The 17,879-nt window shown below is 37.5% G+C and overlaps 1 protein-coding gene across 3 annotated transcripts in view; it reads left to right on the top strand.

Annotated features, from left to right (window-relative positions):
- Positions 1-17,879, top strand: part of OLFM3 (olfactomedin 3) — a 188,436-nt gene that overhangs the window by 135,523 nt on the left and 35,034 nt on the right. The window contains exons 1-2 of one of the 3 annotated variants that reach the window (XM_019457652.2): positions 7,184-7,418; positions 17,429-17,575. The exons of 1 other annotated variant lie outside the window; for it this stretch is intronic. In XM_019457652.2, the coding sequence (XP_019313197.1) occupies positions 7,290-7,418; positions 17,429-17,575 (276 nt within the window). In that variant the 5' untranslated portion in view covers positions 7,184-7,289. Of the gene's footprint in view, positions 1-7,183; positions 7,419-17,428; positions 17,576-17,879 lie in introns of those variants that run through there. One more of the 3 variants, XM_019457653.2, reaches the window with a different exon arrangement.

Raw genomic sequence — 17,879 nt, forward strand, 5'->3', positions numbered from 1 at the left:
GCCCTTTAGCAAGAGGAGACCTAACAGGAGTTAGAGACTCTATTTCTTGGCTTAGACCCAAAGTGTGTGCATTCTAAATCTGAAATTGGGAAAGAAAAAGCATTCCTAACTATAAGCATAAAGTTTCAGTATTTTACAAAATTGTTTTAGTCACATAGACATCCATCACTCACATAAAAACACATGCAAAATGTGTGTATTACACAGATTTGTTTTGCAATAAAATAGGCTCTATTTTAACTTCACACTGAAAATGATCTTTTAAAACCAAGGGCAAGTCAGGAAGAAAACAGTAACATTTTCATTTAGTCATTCATTTAATAAATACTTATTGAGAACCTACTATATTCTGTACTGTCCTAAGCACTGAGAATGCCCCAGTGAACAAAATGGGCAATGTTCCTTCCTTCCCGAATCTTCATTTCTAGTGGAGAATACAAATAATAAAGAAGATGAATATAAATAAAATATATTGGGAATCTAACTTGTAGTAAGTTCTAACAAGGAAAAAAAAATAATCAAAAGACATTAGAAGTAACCAGATAAAAAGAATAGAAACTTGAGATGGCGTGGTCAGCAAAGACCTTATGAAAAGGTGATCTTTGAAATGAAACAAAAAGGGCTAGAGAGATTGGATTTCACCAGAGAAGAGCAAGTCCAAAGGTCTTGAGTTGGAGGATTATCTTGTATCTCAGAGAAAAACACCCAGAAGAGCAGAGTAGCTCCAGTAAAGTTAACAAAGGGAAGAGTTGTGGAAACAAAATCAGAGAGATAAGAGCAAACCAGATTATGTACAACCTTACAGTTCAAGCTAAACATTTTGACTTTTACCATGAGCTAGATAGGAATCTATCAAAGAGTTTTAAGCAGAGGGATAACATAATCAGACATATTTTAATAGAATCACTCTGGTTCGGGGAGTTAAAAATGGACTGATGTAGTACAAGGTCAATAACCAGTGGCTTCTATAATCAACTAAATGAGAGATAATGGGGACTTGGAGCAGTATGGTGGCAGTGAGCATGGTGTAAAATGCTGGATATATTTTGAAAGTAGAGCCTAGATGATTTGTTGATGGAACTGGTAAGAGATGTAGGGGAAAAAAAATAAGGTTAAGTTTGAAACCTTTCTGGTCTGACCAACTGAACCACAGAGTTCAAATGGGAAGACTATAGGAATATCAGCATGCATCTGCTTTGTTTTGCTGTTTTGCTTTGTTTTTTGGTTTTTTTGGCTTTTTTTTTTTTTTTGGCTTTGTTTTGTTTGCTGGAGATGGGGAAGGAGCTCATTTTTTAACATGTTCAATTTAAGATGTCTATTAAACATCCTGGTGGAGATGTCAAGTAGATAATTGGATATACAGGTCTGAATTGATAGAAGAGGTCTGCTAGGAAGAAATGAATTTGGGAGTCATTAGCATATAGATGAGGAAGAATCAACAAAGAGATTGAGAAAGATAGGTCAGAGAGTAGGAGGAAAACTAGGCGAGTGTGGTATCCTTGAAGCCAAGTGAAGAAATTACTTCAAGGAAGAGAAAGTACGAGTCTAATGAATGCTGCTCATCGGTCAAGAAAGTTGAGGTCTAAGACTTGACGGCTAGATGTGGGATCATTTAGCAATATGGGATTATTGGTAGCCTTGATAAAAGTAGTATCAGTGGAATGCAGAAGTACAGACAAAAATTTGATTAAAATGAAAGAAACTGAATGGTGATTATAGACAACTCTTTCAAGGGGTATGCTGGTAAAGATGTGAGAAACAGGAATAAATGGATAGAAGTAGGATCAAGAAAGTACTGTTTGTATATAAAATAAGGGATATAAGGAAGTGGTCCATTAAAGAGGGAAGACTTCTTGATGTCAGAAAGAATTAAGAAAGCTGTCTTTGAGTAGGCCAGATGAATGTGATCTAGGGCAGTCTACTCAAAGGGTAGTCCAAAAATGGCAGCATGAGCATCAACTGGTAGACCATTAGAAATGCCAATTATTTGGTCCTATGCTAGAGCCAAATAAGTAAGTATCTCAGAGAAAAACACTCAGGGTCTCAGGTGGGACCTAAGGACCTGTCTTCACAAGCTTTCCAGGTTATTCTCACACGTGACAGTATGAAAGGTATTGATCTAGTGCAAAGGGGAGGGATCAATCTTACCTAGGAACACGGACAATTTATCTCTAACAGGAGGAAAGGTGGTGTATGTGGGCATAGGTGAGGTAGCTAAGCAGATATGGTAGTGGGACCTTATGGAAATTCTAATTACTCTGACTTCTCCATGAAGGAGGAAGCAAGATTATTGGTCCCTTTTTTCCTTCTTTGAGTTGGACTATTAGTTCCAGAGACACAGGGTGACTTTGTGTTGCATAGCAGAGTTGTATTAATCTCCTCATACACTCCAAGTCCAAATCATCTAATCCTTGCAAAGATATGCTTCCCACCTTTTCAGGGCCTGATGTTCCTTAAACTGATCCACACTTTCTGCCCCTGCCTCAATCATGCCGTTTCTCACCAAAAATAAGGTTGCCATTTACAGAGCATCTGCCATGCTACAGGCACTTTCAAATATATTCTCTCCTTTAGTCTTTCAATATATTCTCATTCTCTCATTCAGTCCTTCCACATAGGTTCATTTATCCATTATTTTACACATGAGAAGGTGTAGACTCATAAATGAAACTGTTTACTTACCTAAACACTTACATACCATGACATCTGGGGCATATAGCATCACCAAAGTGATTTCAACACAAGCACTCTATTTTCCTCAATTTTATGCCACTCTTCCTACTTTTCCTACTTAGGTTGCTAACAGGAATCCATTTTGTTTTTTCCAGAGGTCACTTTGGTTTAAGTGTTCTTTTAACCAACCAATGCATCTTTCAGTATTCTACTCAATTGTTACTCTCTTCCCCTCCCTCACCTCCCCCTGCCATTTCCCTTCTCTTTTCCCCTTCCTCCTCCTCCTTCATCAATTTCTCTACTCACTACTGTATCTTTACAACTGCATCTAATATGTCATTTTCCTCTCTTAAACCATCCACAAAGTTTAAATATTTTAAACTACAAAAATAAAGTACAAGTAGTCTATTGTTTCTTAAAATTTCTACTGTTAAACATGTAATATCAGCCACTTTCTCATTTTGCCTAAAGTCAAACTTTTTGGTTTTCTATCATGTTTTATGTGGCCATCGGGTCTTTTCACGTGTTTACTTTCTCAGGTCTGCCTAAGCTGGGTTCCCCAAAAACCCACACACAACCACCAAATAGCCCCCAAAGTAGAAAGCGTGTTGAGCATTAAAGCACTGTTAAACATTTGTGCTCCAAATCAAGGAAAAAAATTCTAATGACAGAATATGCCAATATTATTTAAGCTTACCTATAAATCTTCCTTGGTCAATATTTGCTTTTTAATTATTATATAAGTTTATCATGAAATATCCTCTAGGTAATAAAAAGACAGGGTAACATAAAAAATCTAATGAATAAATATATTAATCAATATTTAGCAGCAGTCCATGAGCAGTAATGCACTGTTGTAGGTTTTATCATTATTGACCTGCACTGAAACTCTGAAAGGAAAGTAGGTGTGTAGTCAGGTCACATTTTCTGTTAGGTTACTACATTTAGAAATATCTTCACCATTTACTAGTGACAGAACTTTTTTTTATTACTTTTCAAGAAAAGTATATAGGATATCATATATAGGTAATTAAATCTAGACATTATCTAAATGTCTAAATAAAATTGTTGGTAGTTTAGGACAACGTGTTCCTAAATTAACCATTTTTATCATCTACGTAGGACACGTTATTTTTACTAGGCCCTTGTGGTCTAGTGAAATTAACTCTTTTCTGAACTCCATGTGTAGGTATATTACCAACCAGGGATTCTCTCTACCATAGGCAACTCATATCCAGTATGTGACAATGAACTCTATCTTCTCCCCAAGTCATACTTCTGCTGTATTTCTTTTTTACATTTATTTGAGAGACAGAGAGAGAGCACAAGCGCAGGAGGGACAGAGAGAAAGGGTGACACAGGATCTGAAGCAGGCTCCAGGCTCTGAGCTGTCAGCACAGAGCCCGACATGAGGCTCAAACTCACAAACCTTGAGATCATGACCTGAGCCAAGGACGCTTAACAGACTGAGCCGCCCAGGCACCCCTACTTGTATTTCTTATCCTGCTGAAGAGTATTCACCGCCTAAACCCCAATTCTGAATGAAATTCCTCCAGGTAAATTCCTCTCCCTCTTCCATCTAATCAATCTCTAAGTGGTGTCAATTCTACCTTGAATCTTTACAAAATCCATCCTTTTGAACTCCACTAAATTTCTTATTCCAGGACCTCATCCTCTTGCCTAAAATATGAGAATATGCCCCTAAGTGACCTTCCTGTCTCTGATATGCTTTGCTGTTCCTGCAACACCCATTTGTCTATCGTGCATCATAAAAATGTCAAAGCAATAATAATTTGAGATGGAAATCTCAATGACTAATGACTTCACTGCTTTGCTTAAAATTCTTGAAGTACAGAGAAGATAACTCACAAACATCTTTGGACGACCCTGAAGGTCTGGGAGCTGGTCACTGCTAACATTTCCAGACTCACTCTTGCTACTTGTTCCATCACCCCTTTCACACTATTCTTATGGAACTTCTGTAACTGTGGAGTCTCTTTCCCTTAAAATAGGTTGTGACATGGAAAAATCATTTCCCCCATCTGCAAACTAGAACTCAACTTCCAAAATGGAAATTATAATGATAATCACTTGACTAGATTATGAGAGCATAGCAAACTATTTAGTTCTTTACAAAGAGTAGCTATTTTTATTTCCCACAACTAATAATCACTGTAACTTAAGCATTTTTATTTCAATGTGTGCCATTTAAACCTGTTCTAAAAACAACACATTATAGATTTGATGTTGTCGATAAACACCATTGAATCATAAATTTTCACTATTGTTCTGTTTCCATTCCTTAATTACTTGCATCTATGGGGAATTACAAGAAGCATTCCATTTGTTTTGTGTTTTCTTTATTCCTTTTTGGAAAAAAAATGTTTGAGAGAGAGCGCACGCGTGCACTGGTGTGCAAACAGGGAAGAACCAGAGAGAGAGGGAGAGAGAGAGTCTCGAGCAGGCTCCACTCTGTCAGCGCCCGACACAGGGCACAATCTCATGAACTGTGAGATCATGACCTGAGCAGCAATCAAGAGTCAAATGCTTAACCAATTGAGCTACCCAGGTGCCCCTCTTCCTTTCTTAAAAATTTGCAAATAAGAGCACTGGTTCCCCCAATATTCAATCCTATATTCTTCTAAAGATGCTATTATTTTGTTGACTCATAGTTCATTAATAACTGTAATTATCATCTGCTATGTTGCATCTTAAGTTACCCAGCAATCGCATGTATTAGTTTTCAATTTTGGAAATTAAGCTCTTGAAAAGACACTTCCTCTCCTAAATCAGGTAGGGTTCCAGGTGTATTTTTCTAATAATAACATTTGTAAGTCCACTTTGCTTTTTGTTATTGCCACATTCTAATACTAATGTAAAATTTCAGTCCTCTGTATGAATACCCTATTCAAGGCTTAGTGTAATATATAAACTAATTTACTTTTATCCTTGTTGATTTCTCATATGATAGGATTTTTGAACAACACAAGTAACTAATATTTGGTTTTCTAGGCCTGTGGTTAAAAAAATATGAGTCAACTAATATCATTTGGATATATTTTGAAGGAAAAAAAAGAGCCTAGATTCCTAGTAATAGAAGCAAGGAAGATTTGAAAAGTGTCTCAGTATTCATCTTAGTTTAAAGCTCTTTTTGAGAATAAAGGGCATACACATCTGTGTAAATATGTATCTCTTTCAATTTTATTAGACATTTTCTTTATTTCTCCTGCCAAAACTGCTTATGAAAAATATATATCTTTGGCTGAGAATTCCAGCTACAAACAATTCCAGAATTCTCCTAAGGAATCAAAATAATATGTTTCCTTCTTATAACAGGTTCCTTTTCATTTAATTTTCATTCATTTTTCCCTTCATGCCTCTCTCTACATTTTTTATTTTAAAACACATACAAGACAAAGGCCTCTGATTTATTCCATTCAGGACCTGAGATTTATATATGGGCAATTCGTAGTATTTGTAAAATAATAATAATAATAATAATAATAATAATAATAATAAAACTACACCTAAGGCCCAAATTTAATATACACATTTGCCAATGGAACTCTAATAAACAGATCATTGAATTTTAAAGCTGGAATGGGCCTTGGAGAGCACGGAGTCCAAACTCAAAAACTGTAAGCCAAAGAATCTAAGTCACTGGCCAGTCACTCAACTAACCAGAGGAGAATAGGACTAGACCCGCAGACTCTGAATCCATGCTCGGTGATCTTTTTTAATAAGTCACATGTTCTCTCATGACACAGACTTCTGGTATCTGTCTTTCATTCCTCATAAGGTAAAAATAGAGTTAACTGGGTTTGTCCTGTGTCTGAGCAACTAGGAAGCACTCATTCTTAAAAGCAAAACTGGGAACATATGAAATTTCCCTAACAGAAGCTTTCCTCTAAGTCTGCATTTTCTGTCTATTCACAAGTAAGCTGCCTAGGGTAATGTTCTCTATAGGCAGTAGCTATTAATCTTTGACCTTTTTTTTTTAATTAAGAGGCAACAAAGGTAATTTTAGGTTACTGCTAAAAACAAAACCAAAAAAAAACCAAAAAAAACAAAACCTCTTACTCTCAATAACTGATCATCTTGGAAATTGCAGACTTTGTTTTCATGCTCTGCCTAAAAGTACTCTGTCTATGCTGGGAGAAATCTGTAGATACCAAGTTTGATATTTGAAATGTGCACTTTGGCAGACCTCCATCTAAAGGTGTATTTTTTATGAAGGATAAAGAGCAGCTGATTATACTCACAAAAACCCCAGAGGAAACAGACTCTGTTGATGGTAACTGCCTACAATGGAGCAGGAAGAGCTCAAGTTTCCCTCTCCCTCCAACCTTTGCTCTGATAATTACCAACCAAGCCCTACCAACAATATTTCATTTGATGAACCAGCAAAGTGCCCGGAAAGAAAGGAAAAGGAAGCGCAGGGCACTTCCCACGAGGGTGGGGGAAAGAGGTTCTGTGAGCTTTCCCTACTGATTAGAGCTGGGAAAGTTGATCTCTTTTCATGCTGTAGATGAGGCGTGCTGCAGTCACGCCTCCCGCTGCCAGCCCAGCACCGGGATCTTAATCAGTCACTATGAAAACTCATTAGCTCCACAGCAATGAGTCCTCCACTGCTGAAGCTTGGCGCTGTGCTTAGTACCATGGCAATGATCTCAAACTGGATGTCCCAAACTCTCCCATCCTTGGTAGGACTGAACACCACGAGGATGTCGACGCCAGATACCTTAGTAAGTCACTCCAGTGGGTTTGGCCATCTTGGGAAGTAAGTGCATTAAATCAGTGGGCTTGATTCTGTAAACTGCAAAGGCTGAGATTATGCTTCTCTATTTACAGGGCAGCTTCAATGATACAATATTTATGTGCTAACTTTAGTCATGGATATTTCTTTGTGAACACTTTAAAGTTACACCAAAAAAATAAATGGACTGAGAAATTAGCTGTGAAAGGAAATATTAGACTCATTAAATTCTCAAGAATGATAAGCTTTAATTTAACTATATTAATCTGAAGTTTGGAAGGATTCTTTAAGAAATATGTTTTGTTTTTTATTATTTTACTTCTTTTAATGTCTGTAAAATTCCCCTAATAGAATACATTCTATCTAATCTAATTTTACTATAGCAGTCTCTTTCCTTGGAATTCAATTCTTGTGACTGTTTGCAATGCCTTTAGTCTGAGAAATCAACTTCTTTTAAACACGAATAAAAAACCTCAGCAATTTAAAGCCTGCCAAAAAGACTTTAAGAGAGCTAAGAAACACAAGGAATATATAACTCACTTGATAAGATCATCTCCCTTTATTTTTTTTTTATAAAGACCTCCTATCATAAGTCAAGCTCCTATAGTCTTTGTTTACCTAAAATTAATGTCTTTTTAACCCTTCCCACAATATAACAAAGTCTTTTCTGGTAATTTGAACCATGGTTTACTTAGCAATACTCTAAAACCTTTCCAACAAAAGGTTTTTCAGACGGAAGTTACAAATTCAAACAGAAGGAATATCCTTGGAAAAAAATTTCCCTGCTATCAAATAAAGGATGCAGAAAATAGTATTTGGAGCTCTTTCTCTTTTTATTTTTATCTATTTTTACTACTGGATTATTAGTCAGTACTAAAAACTCAGATACTAAAATAATGGTAACCCTACATTTTCAAGAGTTATTTGCAATTATTACTAATAACTAATCTATCAATGTGCAATTAACTGAGGAGAGTCAAATCAAATTAATTATATAATTTACTAGATTCACCCAGTGCTTAGGGTACCAGCAGAGCACATATGAGGCACACTTTGACCCACTTTTATGTTTACCTCCCTTAGGTCACTTATGTCACCTCAGCACCTCTATGGTTGAGTTTCCCCTCCTTACCTGTATGATGTATGTATGGCAGGAGGAATGTAAAAAGATTTCTAGTTACAAAGAAAGCATGATAGGTCATCAATAAACAATTATAAAATCAATTTACATTATATAATATATACTGTGCCCAATTTTCTCAATGTTCAAGAACTTTACAGTTCTCAGCACCTTAGTTGAATTAATTCTTTCAGAAAATGAATCTAAGAAATTCATAAATGAGTCATATTCCAAACTTGGTACCTTGGTTCTGATATGTATATTTTTTTGTGTATAATGGACACTGGTTTTGTTATTTCCTATTGTTGTTAATGGGGGAGAATCAAATTTCTAACAATATGCATGATTCTTTTAGGACTTCTAGTTATCATGTAAGGTTACAGTAATTCAGTTTCTTTACTTCCTGATTAGTAATCTGTTGTTTGAAAAATGTAAAGCATTGCTATAGTCTGGTTCTGATACAATCAAATTTTCCTTTGAGTGCCAAAAAAAGAAAAAAAAAATCAGGAAAGTTTATACTCTTCACTAAAAATAAGAAACCAGCTTGCAAACTTTTTTTTAAATGCTTTATAGCAGTAGCATACTTTATAGAACAATGGTCTATGACATTTCCTTACCTTAATTATTGAAGATAATTGCTCATACCTTACAATTCCCATGGTGAAAAATGAATGAATCTGTATTTCCTAGATTAAGATCATAAAATGTTAATGCTGGAAAGGATTTCTGAAACCATCCAGGCCAGTTATCATCACATTATTTTTGGCAGCAGTGTCTTTTTTCCCCCCAGAATTAAATGTAATATATGCTGAACAAGTATTTGTTGAGCAAACCTGAAGTGGAAATCCAATTTGTAAAGCAGGTCATGGGTCAAATAATAAAGGATGGGGGGAGGCATTTATTGGGCTTCTACCATCGGCTCCTTCCCCACACAATCAATCCCTTGCCCTAGATGAGATTCCTCCAGAGAAATCTTATAGCACTCAAAAGCTGAACTGGAAGTATAAATGAGCTAATCCAACAGCCTCATGCCGCAAGTAGGAAGAATGACCCAAAATGTGGGACTGAACAGATTTCCCCCAGCTGGTGAATGACAGAGGCATGGGTGGACGCAAGTCACCTGGCCACAGTCCTGTTCAGAGAAATGGTCTCCTTCTTCATGAGTCCCTGCCCCTCCTGGCCCTGGTGTCACAGTAGGCTCTTTCTGCTCTGCTCAGGTGGTTTCCCATAATCCTGGACTCCACCTCCCTTAGACAGAATGGTTAACCGTACCCTTCATCGTAGGTTTGGTTAGGATGTCCTGCACCTTTCAACATTCTTGATCTATGTTCTCACTTTATACAGTCTGAATGGGATGAGCCTGCAATTGTGTAAACATAAAAAAAAAAAGATGTCTTAAAATTTGTTTTGTGGGTGCTTATGGGATGTGGAGATGGTAAAAAGTAGAGATTTACACAAATATCAAATCTTTAGAAGGGTAGTTTCAAAAAAGCTGGAAAAAAAAGTGGGTTTTAATAATTAAATGCAATTAAATCTGTTTATAGCACGTGTCTCTGAAATAGTGTCCATTTGATGGTCTCAAAAGCTCAGAGGTTTTTAAATTTCCAGGATGTTTTTGTTAATAAGTAGTTAAATACAGCTCCTTATTAAAGGAATATGCTCCCTCTTGTTTTTGTTAGAATCTTGAAACATTTCTTTATTCTCCTCTGTAGCCCCGTTTGCTTTCTTCTTTCCTTTCTTTTTTCCTTCCAATTTATCACTGGGCCCATCAGCCTTTGGAGAAGCTGGTGTCTGCAGAGGTGAGAAAGCTCAGGCTCCCTCTGGCACTTCTCTCTGATGCAGAGAACTGGCCCTTGAGGCTGAGCTTCTGAGAAATCCACCTCCCCCCCACTGCTGTGGACTCCACACCACGAAGAACCTGGAAAAGAGCAATTAGGCCAGCAGAGGACATTCAGCAGACACCAGCTGTCCCCAGTCAGCTGTGCTCCTGTGGTGACAAGAAGCCTCAAAGGGAACCTGTGGGCAGAAGTGATTTGTTTTGCCACAGTTTCAAACATCCAGCTGACTTTTCTTCATAAATAACCACTTTAATGAGTTAGTCAGTTTTAAGTTCTTTAAAATGAGTAGAATACCCTGATGCAAACTCCCTATACTTTTCTAAATATCTTATTCTCAGCTCACTGTCCTTTTTCAGTCTGAAGACACCAGACTTCTGTATTTTACAGACTGCTTTTCTTCCTCAAATCCTTAGGCAATATCCCTTTTGTGAAAGGACAACTAAACAAATTAAAGAGTGGGAGATGGATGAGAGAACAGAACTGCAAATCTTGAGAGCCACAGAGAAAGAGATAATTGCCTTTTTGGACAAGAACTGTGACATGGGCTTATTTACTGAGTAGATTTATTCTTGTTTAAGTACTTAAAGCACAAATAGGGCCAAGAGGGGAAAATTACAAAGATAGACATTTAGGTCAAGCCCCTCGGGTTTCCCCCAGTAGAAGGGGCTGCCTAGAGAGCAGCAAAATTCTTACCATGCAGAGCTCGAATGGAACTACGGTAACAGACAGAAGCATGAGAGTGGAAAGACACAGGACCAGATACAACCTCTGAGTCTTTCCCAGCTCTAAGTCTCTTTATTCCAGAACATGAGGTGTCCAACCAACCTAAACTTTTATCTTTGTTTTTTGTTTGTCGAGTTTTTGTTGTTGTTGCTTTAATGGTTACTTTTCTTAGAGGCTTGAGGTTTCTTTGAGTGAAGAATATGCATTTATTTTAAAGAAAATACCACTTTATTGGGGAGCACTGATACTGTTTCAGATTGAAGTTTGCCTGAAAATAGACCAGTCATGCAGACAAATAATGTTAGCTAAGACTTGGTTTTGCCAATGGGCCAGGCACTATTTCAAGTGATTTACAAGTATTAACACATTTAATCTTTATAACAGCCCCACCAGATAGTAATAAAACCTATCTTCATTTCCCTAAGGGACGGTGAAGCACAGGAAGTTTGAGTGGTGGAGCCATGAACTGAACTCAGGTAGTCCTGCACCAAAGAAAACTGGGCACAGCCCTGGGGACAGCCTCTAGGACAAGCCCCAGAAGGAGGGGCAGCATGCTGAGTGACCTTTCACTGGTCACCACCTCTTAACCAGCTTGCTCTCCAGGATTACCAGACCATTAGTGGTTTTCCAAGGGTTCAGGGAGGAGTCTTCCCATTTTTTATTCTATTTTGTTATACTTCTTGTTATAAAGACAGCTTTTAAAGAGGTGAAAATCACGACTCTCCTACAGAAGAATCTGCATTTCTGATTTCAGTTCCAACTAGTCTCATATGAGAAATAGGAAGAAAACTGCTGCTATGCAGTGACATCTTTATTAACACATCCTCCAGAGCACAGCTTCTTTCAGCGTGGTCTGTCAACATCTCTCATTCCTTTCCTCACATTTCTCCTCTCTTCACAACGAAAGCCATTAGCATGCTAAGCCACATTTCACTCGGAGACCAAACCTATCCTCAGACAAAAATTTATAAGGGGTTTCATCACTTAGGCATCTCCACTCTAAATTGAATAGCGTCTAACAAATGGATTTTTTTGCTGCTTTATTTTCCTTACCTTACACACCACTCTCAATAAGTAGATTCCTTATTCTTTTTTTTTTTTTTTTTGCCTCAGTCTGTACTTTTATGAAATGTCTAGAAACTCAAGATAAAACATAAGACTAGCAATGTTCCACTAGCTGATTTGGTTCTCTTAAAAGGATCAGAATTCTGTCCCTTGCCTGCCTCTCCACCTGGACCCTAAGAAATGATTGCAGCGTCCGCCACAGGAATATCCAGTTGGGTTTTGCTGAGCTGTTACTGCTAACAACTCCTCCAGGTGCTAATTGCTACTTATTTCCATACTGTTTAGATAATGCCCTTCACCTGCCAGGGTGCATTTCCTCCAAAGCAAATTTTCTGGCTATTGGTAAATGGACATAGACTATCTGACTCATTCATCTGTACAGGATGAGAGTAAAGAGCTCTGGGCTGAAAGTGGAAGAAAACTGGTTTGAGTCCTATACATGACATTTACTAAATGGAGGACTTGAAAAAAATTGCTTATGTTGAGTTTCAGCTTCCTCATAAGATAGTGTGTATATCTAAGAGTAGTTGATTGAAAAAAAAAAAAAGTGAGACTAATACAAAGGGAAGGATTTTAAAAACATAAAAACAAGTTGAAATGCAAGATGTTTGTATTTATTTGTACATTTACCTCAGTCCTTAGGATCTTTCTTTTCTGCTACAAAGACCCAGGAGTTTTGGGAGAACTCTCACCCAGTAGCTTTATATTTATAAAGCATGGCTTGGTAATTAAATTATAAGCAAAGAATCCAGACTTGAAATCCAATTGTTAAAATTATCATTTTAATTCTCCTATTTAGAACATTCTTAAATATTTCATGAGTTCTGCAATATTAAAAACTGCTAAATAGTTCATTTAGTTCTTCTAATTAACACAAAAGGTTCAAAGAGAGCTGCATCAGTAACCACTGTGATTAGCAATGCTTTGGATAGCAATAAACCACATGCACCCTCCAGGTCCAAGTACTGGTCTTCATAGCAGTTCAGAAAATGCTTCCAGGGTTATCTTTATCATTTATAAAAGGTAATTTCAGACCACTGGTGGGCAGGGTGCTGGTTAAACTTTCAGTCTCTGACATCGAAGTACAAATCCCAGCTCTGATTATCCCCTGCATGACCTTGAACAAGTTCCTTACTGTCTCGGTTTCCTCAACTCTAAAATGGGCAGTATAACATAACCTCATCCATAAAGTTGTAATATTCAAAGGCAACAGTACATGCAAACTTCCAAGTAATGGCTCGAGCTCCATAAATGTTTGCTATTACTATTACGGGAGTTTTACAGACACTGGAATAATTGCTATTACAAGTTAAAATGGGAGGTCTTTTTCCATTGGTATCCAAAAGCTGTCCAAATATTTCCTTCCACCTGAGGTCTTGGTTGGTTTTATTTTGAGCCTCTTTTCAATGCCAGTATGGATGCCCTAAAAGAGAGCACCAGAGATACTCATAAAACTTCCTTTATTTATCACTGACCCTGACACAGAGGTCTCTATCAAAACCCATAGGACTGTCAGGCACTCATCTTTTATATTAGCTTTTTTCTCTTTTGAGTTACCTTTGTCTTGCCAAAGAGGTAACTTGTTATAGTTGGGATCATTCAAACTAACTCTGTAGTAGATAAGGTCAGGGCTCTTTTCACTGATTCTTACAAGAAGACAATTGGAAGTACAAACAAGGCTGGAGTCCACTTTTATTAAGCTGACACTTCAGGGAGAATGCTAAATGAACATCAAACCCTCTTCACCTTTCCTGTTTCCCTCATTCCAGAAAGCAACTGACACCTTGCCCTGTCATGATAAGCTCCTCACTAGTTAGCCAAACACTTGGCAAGTGAACACCAATATTAATGCTGCCAGGTTTAATAATCAGTGTTTGCACTGCTGTTAAAGAGATAATATTATAATTGGGTGACCCCTAGTCCTTTATCCAAAAGCTAAATTTATCCTGGTAACAAGACTTAATTTTCTTACATGTTGGAGATTTGTGTCCAATGTTAGGTGAAACCTAGGTGAAACTATAGGACCCATGTCTAGATATATTAATCCCATACCGTTATGTAGCTTAAACCTTTCATTTTATCACTGAAACTACTCTGCTAAACTATTCCCATCTCCATTCTGTAATCTCTGCATTTTTCTTCCTTAATATGAAAAGGATAATATGATAATCTTTAAGATGCTTTCTGATTCTGATAATAACTCTAGGTACCTATTTCTATCCTAACTGGATATTCAGGCATAAATGTTAGAAGGAGTAGGAGAATGAAAAAGAAATGGTCATGAATCCAATGCTTCAGAAATAAAAGGCAGCATAGGACACTTCCATGAATTATATGAAAAGGGAGATTAAAAAGAGCACTGGCACCAACTGCTTCTCATTATAGATCAAGGACAAGGACTATGACACCTTTATGAGTTTCCTGAGTTTATAACATATAGCTTCCCCAGTATTTGTTCATGATTGTTGTTGGAAGGCGTATCAGCACCCTGTAGTGATTATTGCCAAAGCCCTTGAAAAGAAAAAGAGCTGTGTGTTGGTGGATGGTATGCAATGACCTGGGACAGAATAAGTTGGAGATTATATCTGTTCTGGTGTGAACTCCAGAGACAGAAGATCTCACAGACCATAGCAGATCTATGGAGAGGGAAGTCAGCTTGGTTTAGTCCTTTAAAGGGTTTGCTTTAACCTGGTAAAACACTCCAGTCTATGGGCAAATATCCAAGCCCAGTACACTGAGCATTTTCCAAGACAGTCCTCTGCTGGCCTCCCTTCACCTCTTGGTTCCTAGCCTCATCTCAGCTCCCAGCCCTCAGGCTTTCTCTCACCCTCCTCAGCCTCACACCTCCAACCTGATTCATGAAATACCTTATTTTCTAAACTAAATTCATCTCTTTCTTCTCCTGATCATACAAGAAATACCTATCTGCTGAATCCCTGGAAAACATAGAAGGACAGAGAGAAAGGCTGACAAATTTCAGATCCCAGCTGTAGAAGCAAGCCAGAGCTTAGCTAGGAAAAGGCCCATTGATTTATCTGATTATTTCCACAGGAAAAACAAATTTGGATCAAACTGGATGGTTTGTCTACAACATCTGTTAGGTAGTTTTTTCAATATCCATGATTGACCCTTGAAAACAGTTATCTGGATGTTCAGCATCATACTGATATGGCCATAGCATAATTAAAAGCAAGACTCTAGAGCTGCACCGTCCAATGAAGAGGCTACATGTAGCTATTGAGCATTTAAGATGTGGCTAATTCAAATTGAAGTCATAAGTATAAAATGTACAATTTCGAAGATAGTAATTTTAACTTTTCTAATAGGCTTAAAAAAGTAAAAATTACTTTATTTCCATTGGACAGTCCTTCTCTGAAACATACTGCCTGGCTTCATACAAGCTAACTGTTCCCAAGCATGTTAACCCATTTCCTCTTCTGTGAAATGGAAATAATAATTCCTGCTTCTTAGGGTGCTTCACTGTACTGCTGCATCATCAAGTCAATGCATGTGAGTTGTCCCTTGGACTAGAGCCTGATCTTGAATAAGCAACATTCTTCAGCCTAGGCAATCCCCAAAGAGAAACTTAACTGAAAGCCAAGCCACTAATAATCTTAGCAGCTGGAGGAATGAATGAGTGCCTCTCTGGGCAGTACATCATGGCATCCACAATGACTTCTCCTTATACAATGGAGAGTGTATGTTTAGCAGCACCTGGGTGGCTCAATCGGTTAAGCATCTGACTCTTGATTTCAGCTCAGGTCATGATCTCATGGTTCATGACATCAAGCTGACAGCACAGAGTCTGCTTGAAATTCTCTCTCTTCCTCTCTCTCTCTCTCTGTTCCTCCCCATCTCTCTCTCTCAAAATAAACACTTAAACTCTTCCTGAAAAGTAACTAGATAAAAAACAGGAAACTTATCTTTGTACCTGATAAAATATACTTAATATGATAGAAAATATCTAATATGTCTAGCAGATGAATATAAACTAAGCGTTGAAATAAGACATACGAAAGGCAAATAGCAATACTAGACAATACACATGAAATGCCTAATGAATAACACAGAATAGGTAGAAACCATAAGGGTTTAGTAAGCTGAATGTTTATGAAAGAGGTATTCCAATAAGGAGAAACAAAATGAGTAGCATATAAAGAAATGAATCAAGGTAACATACTTTCAGGACACACATGGACCAATTTGTTGGAAAGAAGTTTCCTATATAGGAAGATACAGGAGGTAAAACTAGAAATGTAAATAGGAGGCAGACTTTAAGCCGCCTCATTCCTAGATGGGAAGGCCACTTTAAGCTACAGTTCTAGGGAGGTAGGGTGATAAGTACACAGAAGTAATTTGGGAAGATGGATTTTGCAGACCATGTCAAAATACTCTTTAACCTCTCTGGGACTCTGCATCCTTTGCAAAACCATGCTGATCTAATCATTTTACCCTGTATTCTTACATGCTACTTTTCCAACTTTATTAATAATTGGCTCTTCAATGCATGGGAAGTGCCCTGGGATAGGGCTTTGCTTCAGAATATCACAAGTGAATAATCAGAAATGTGTATGTATGTGTATATACATATATGTGTATATATATATATATACAGATATATACATACATACACACACACACACACTACTATTATTTACTGTTGAGAAAGACAAGCTAACAGATCTTATGTAGAGAGACTGGTGATATGTGATTAAGTGGTTATCAGATGCTTCTAAATTGCACTGCCATGTCCAAATACGACAAAAAGCATTAGGAAATGTTGTAGGGTCAATAAATAGTTACTAATATAGCCCATTGAAAGAAAAATTGCGGGTGCCTGGGTAGCTCAGTGGGTTAACTCTTGATTTCAGCTCAGGTCATGAACTCATCGTCGTGAGACTGAGCCCTACATCAGGCTCCGTGATGAGTGTGGAGTCTGCTTGGGATATTCTCATTCTCTCTCCCTCTCTCTCTCTCTCTCTCTCTTCCCTCTCTTCCTCATGCACACACGCTCTCTCTCAAAAATAAATATTTTAAAGAAAAGAAAAACTATCCTGGGGACAGATAAGGAAGGTGTAACTGAATGAAGTTATGCTGCCTATAGAAGTTGTAGAAGTTGTTTAATCTTTCTTTTTAAAGAATAAAAACAGAAACTTTATCAAAGAGGATCCTTTGTTTAAAATGTTACAAATCCACATTCTCTTTATCCTGTAATGGGGGTCTGTGTTGTGTGTTTGCTATTGGTTTCCTCAGACCCAGATTAGTCCCAAAGAAGGGTGGCAAGTGTACAGTTCAGCACAAGACCCTGATGGACGATGCATTTGCACAGTGGTGGCTCCAGAACAAAACCTGTGTTCCAGGGATGCCAAAAGCAGGCAGCTTCGCCAACTTCTGGAAAAGGTACGTGTCCTGTCCTCCTTTTTTTTTTTTTTTTTTTTTTAATCTACCGTTCCTTGAAAAGGAAATGCAGGAAAGCAGGCAATAATGAGGAAGGTCCTTCCAATTTTTGTCCCCCTTTCTCAAACTTTTTTTTTCCTTCCTTGAAAGGAGTACCTCAAGATTCCTGCTCTACTGTTTATTTTTACTACTTTTTATTTTTCTGTCTTACCTTCTTAAGACTGGATATCTATCATATGCCTTAATATCCAGTTGGTCTCTTCTTAAGGGGAAAAAAAGGCAAAAAGTCTTATTCCTATGCCAGAAA

The sequence above is a fragment of the Panthera pardus genome, unplaced genomic scaffold (assembly GCF_024362965.1).
Source record: "Panthera pardus isolate Hobbes unplaced genomic scaffold, ASM2436296v1 HiC_scaffold_11, whole genome shotgun sequence".
NCBI lineage: Eukaryota > Metazoa > Chordata > Mammalia > Carnivora > Felidae > Panthera > Panthera pardus.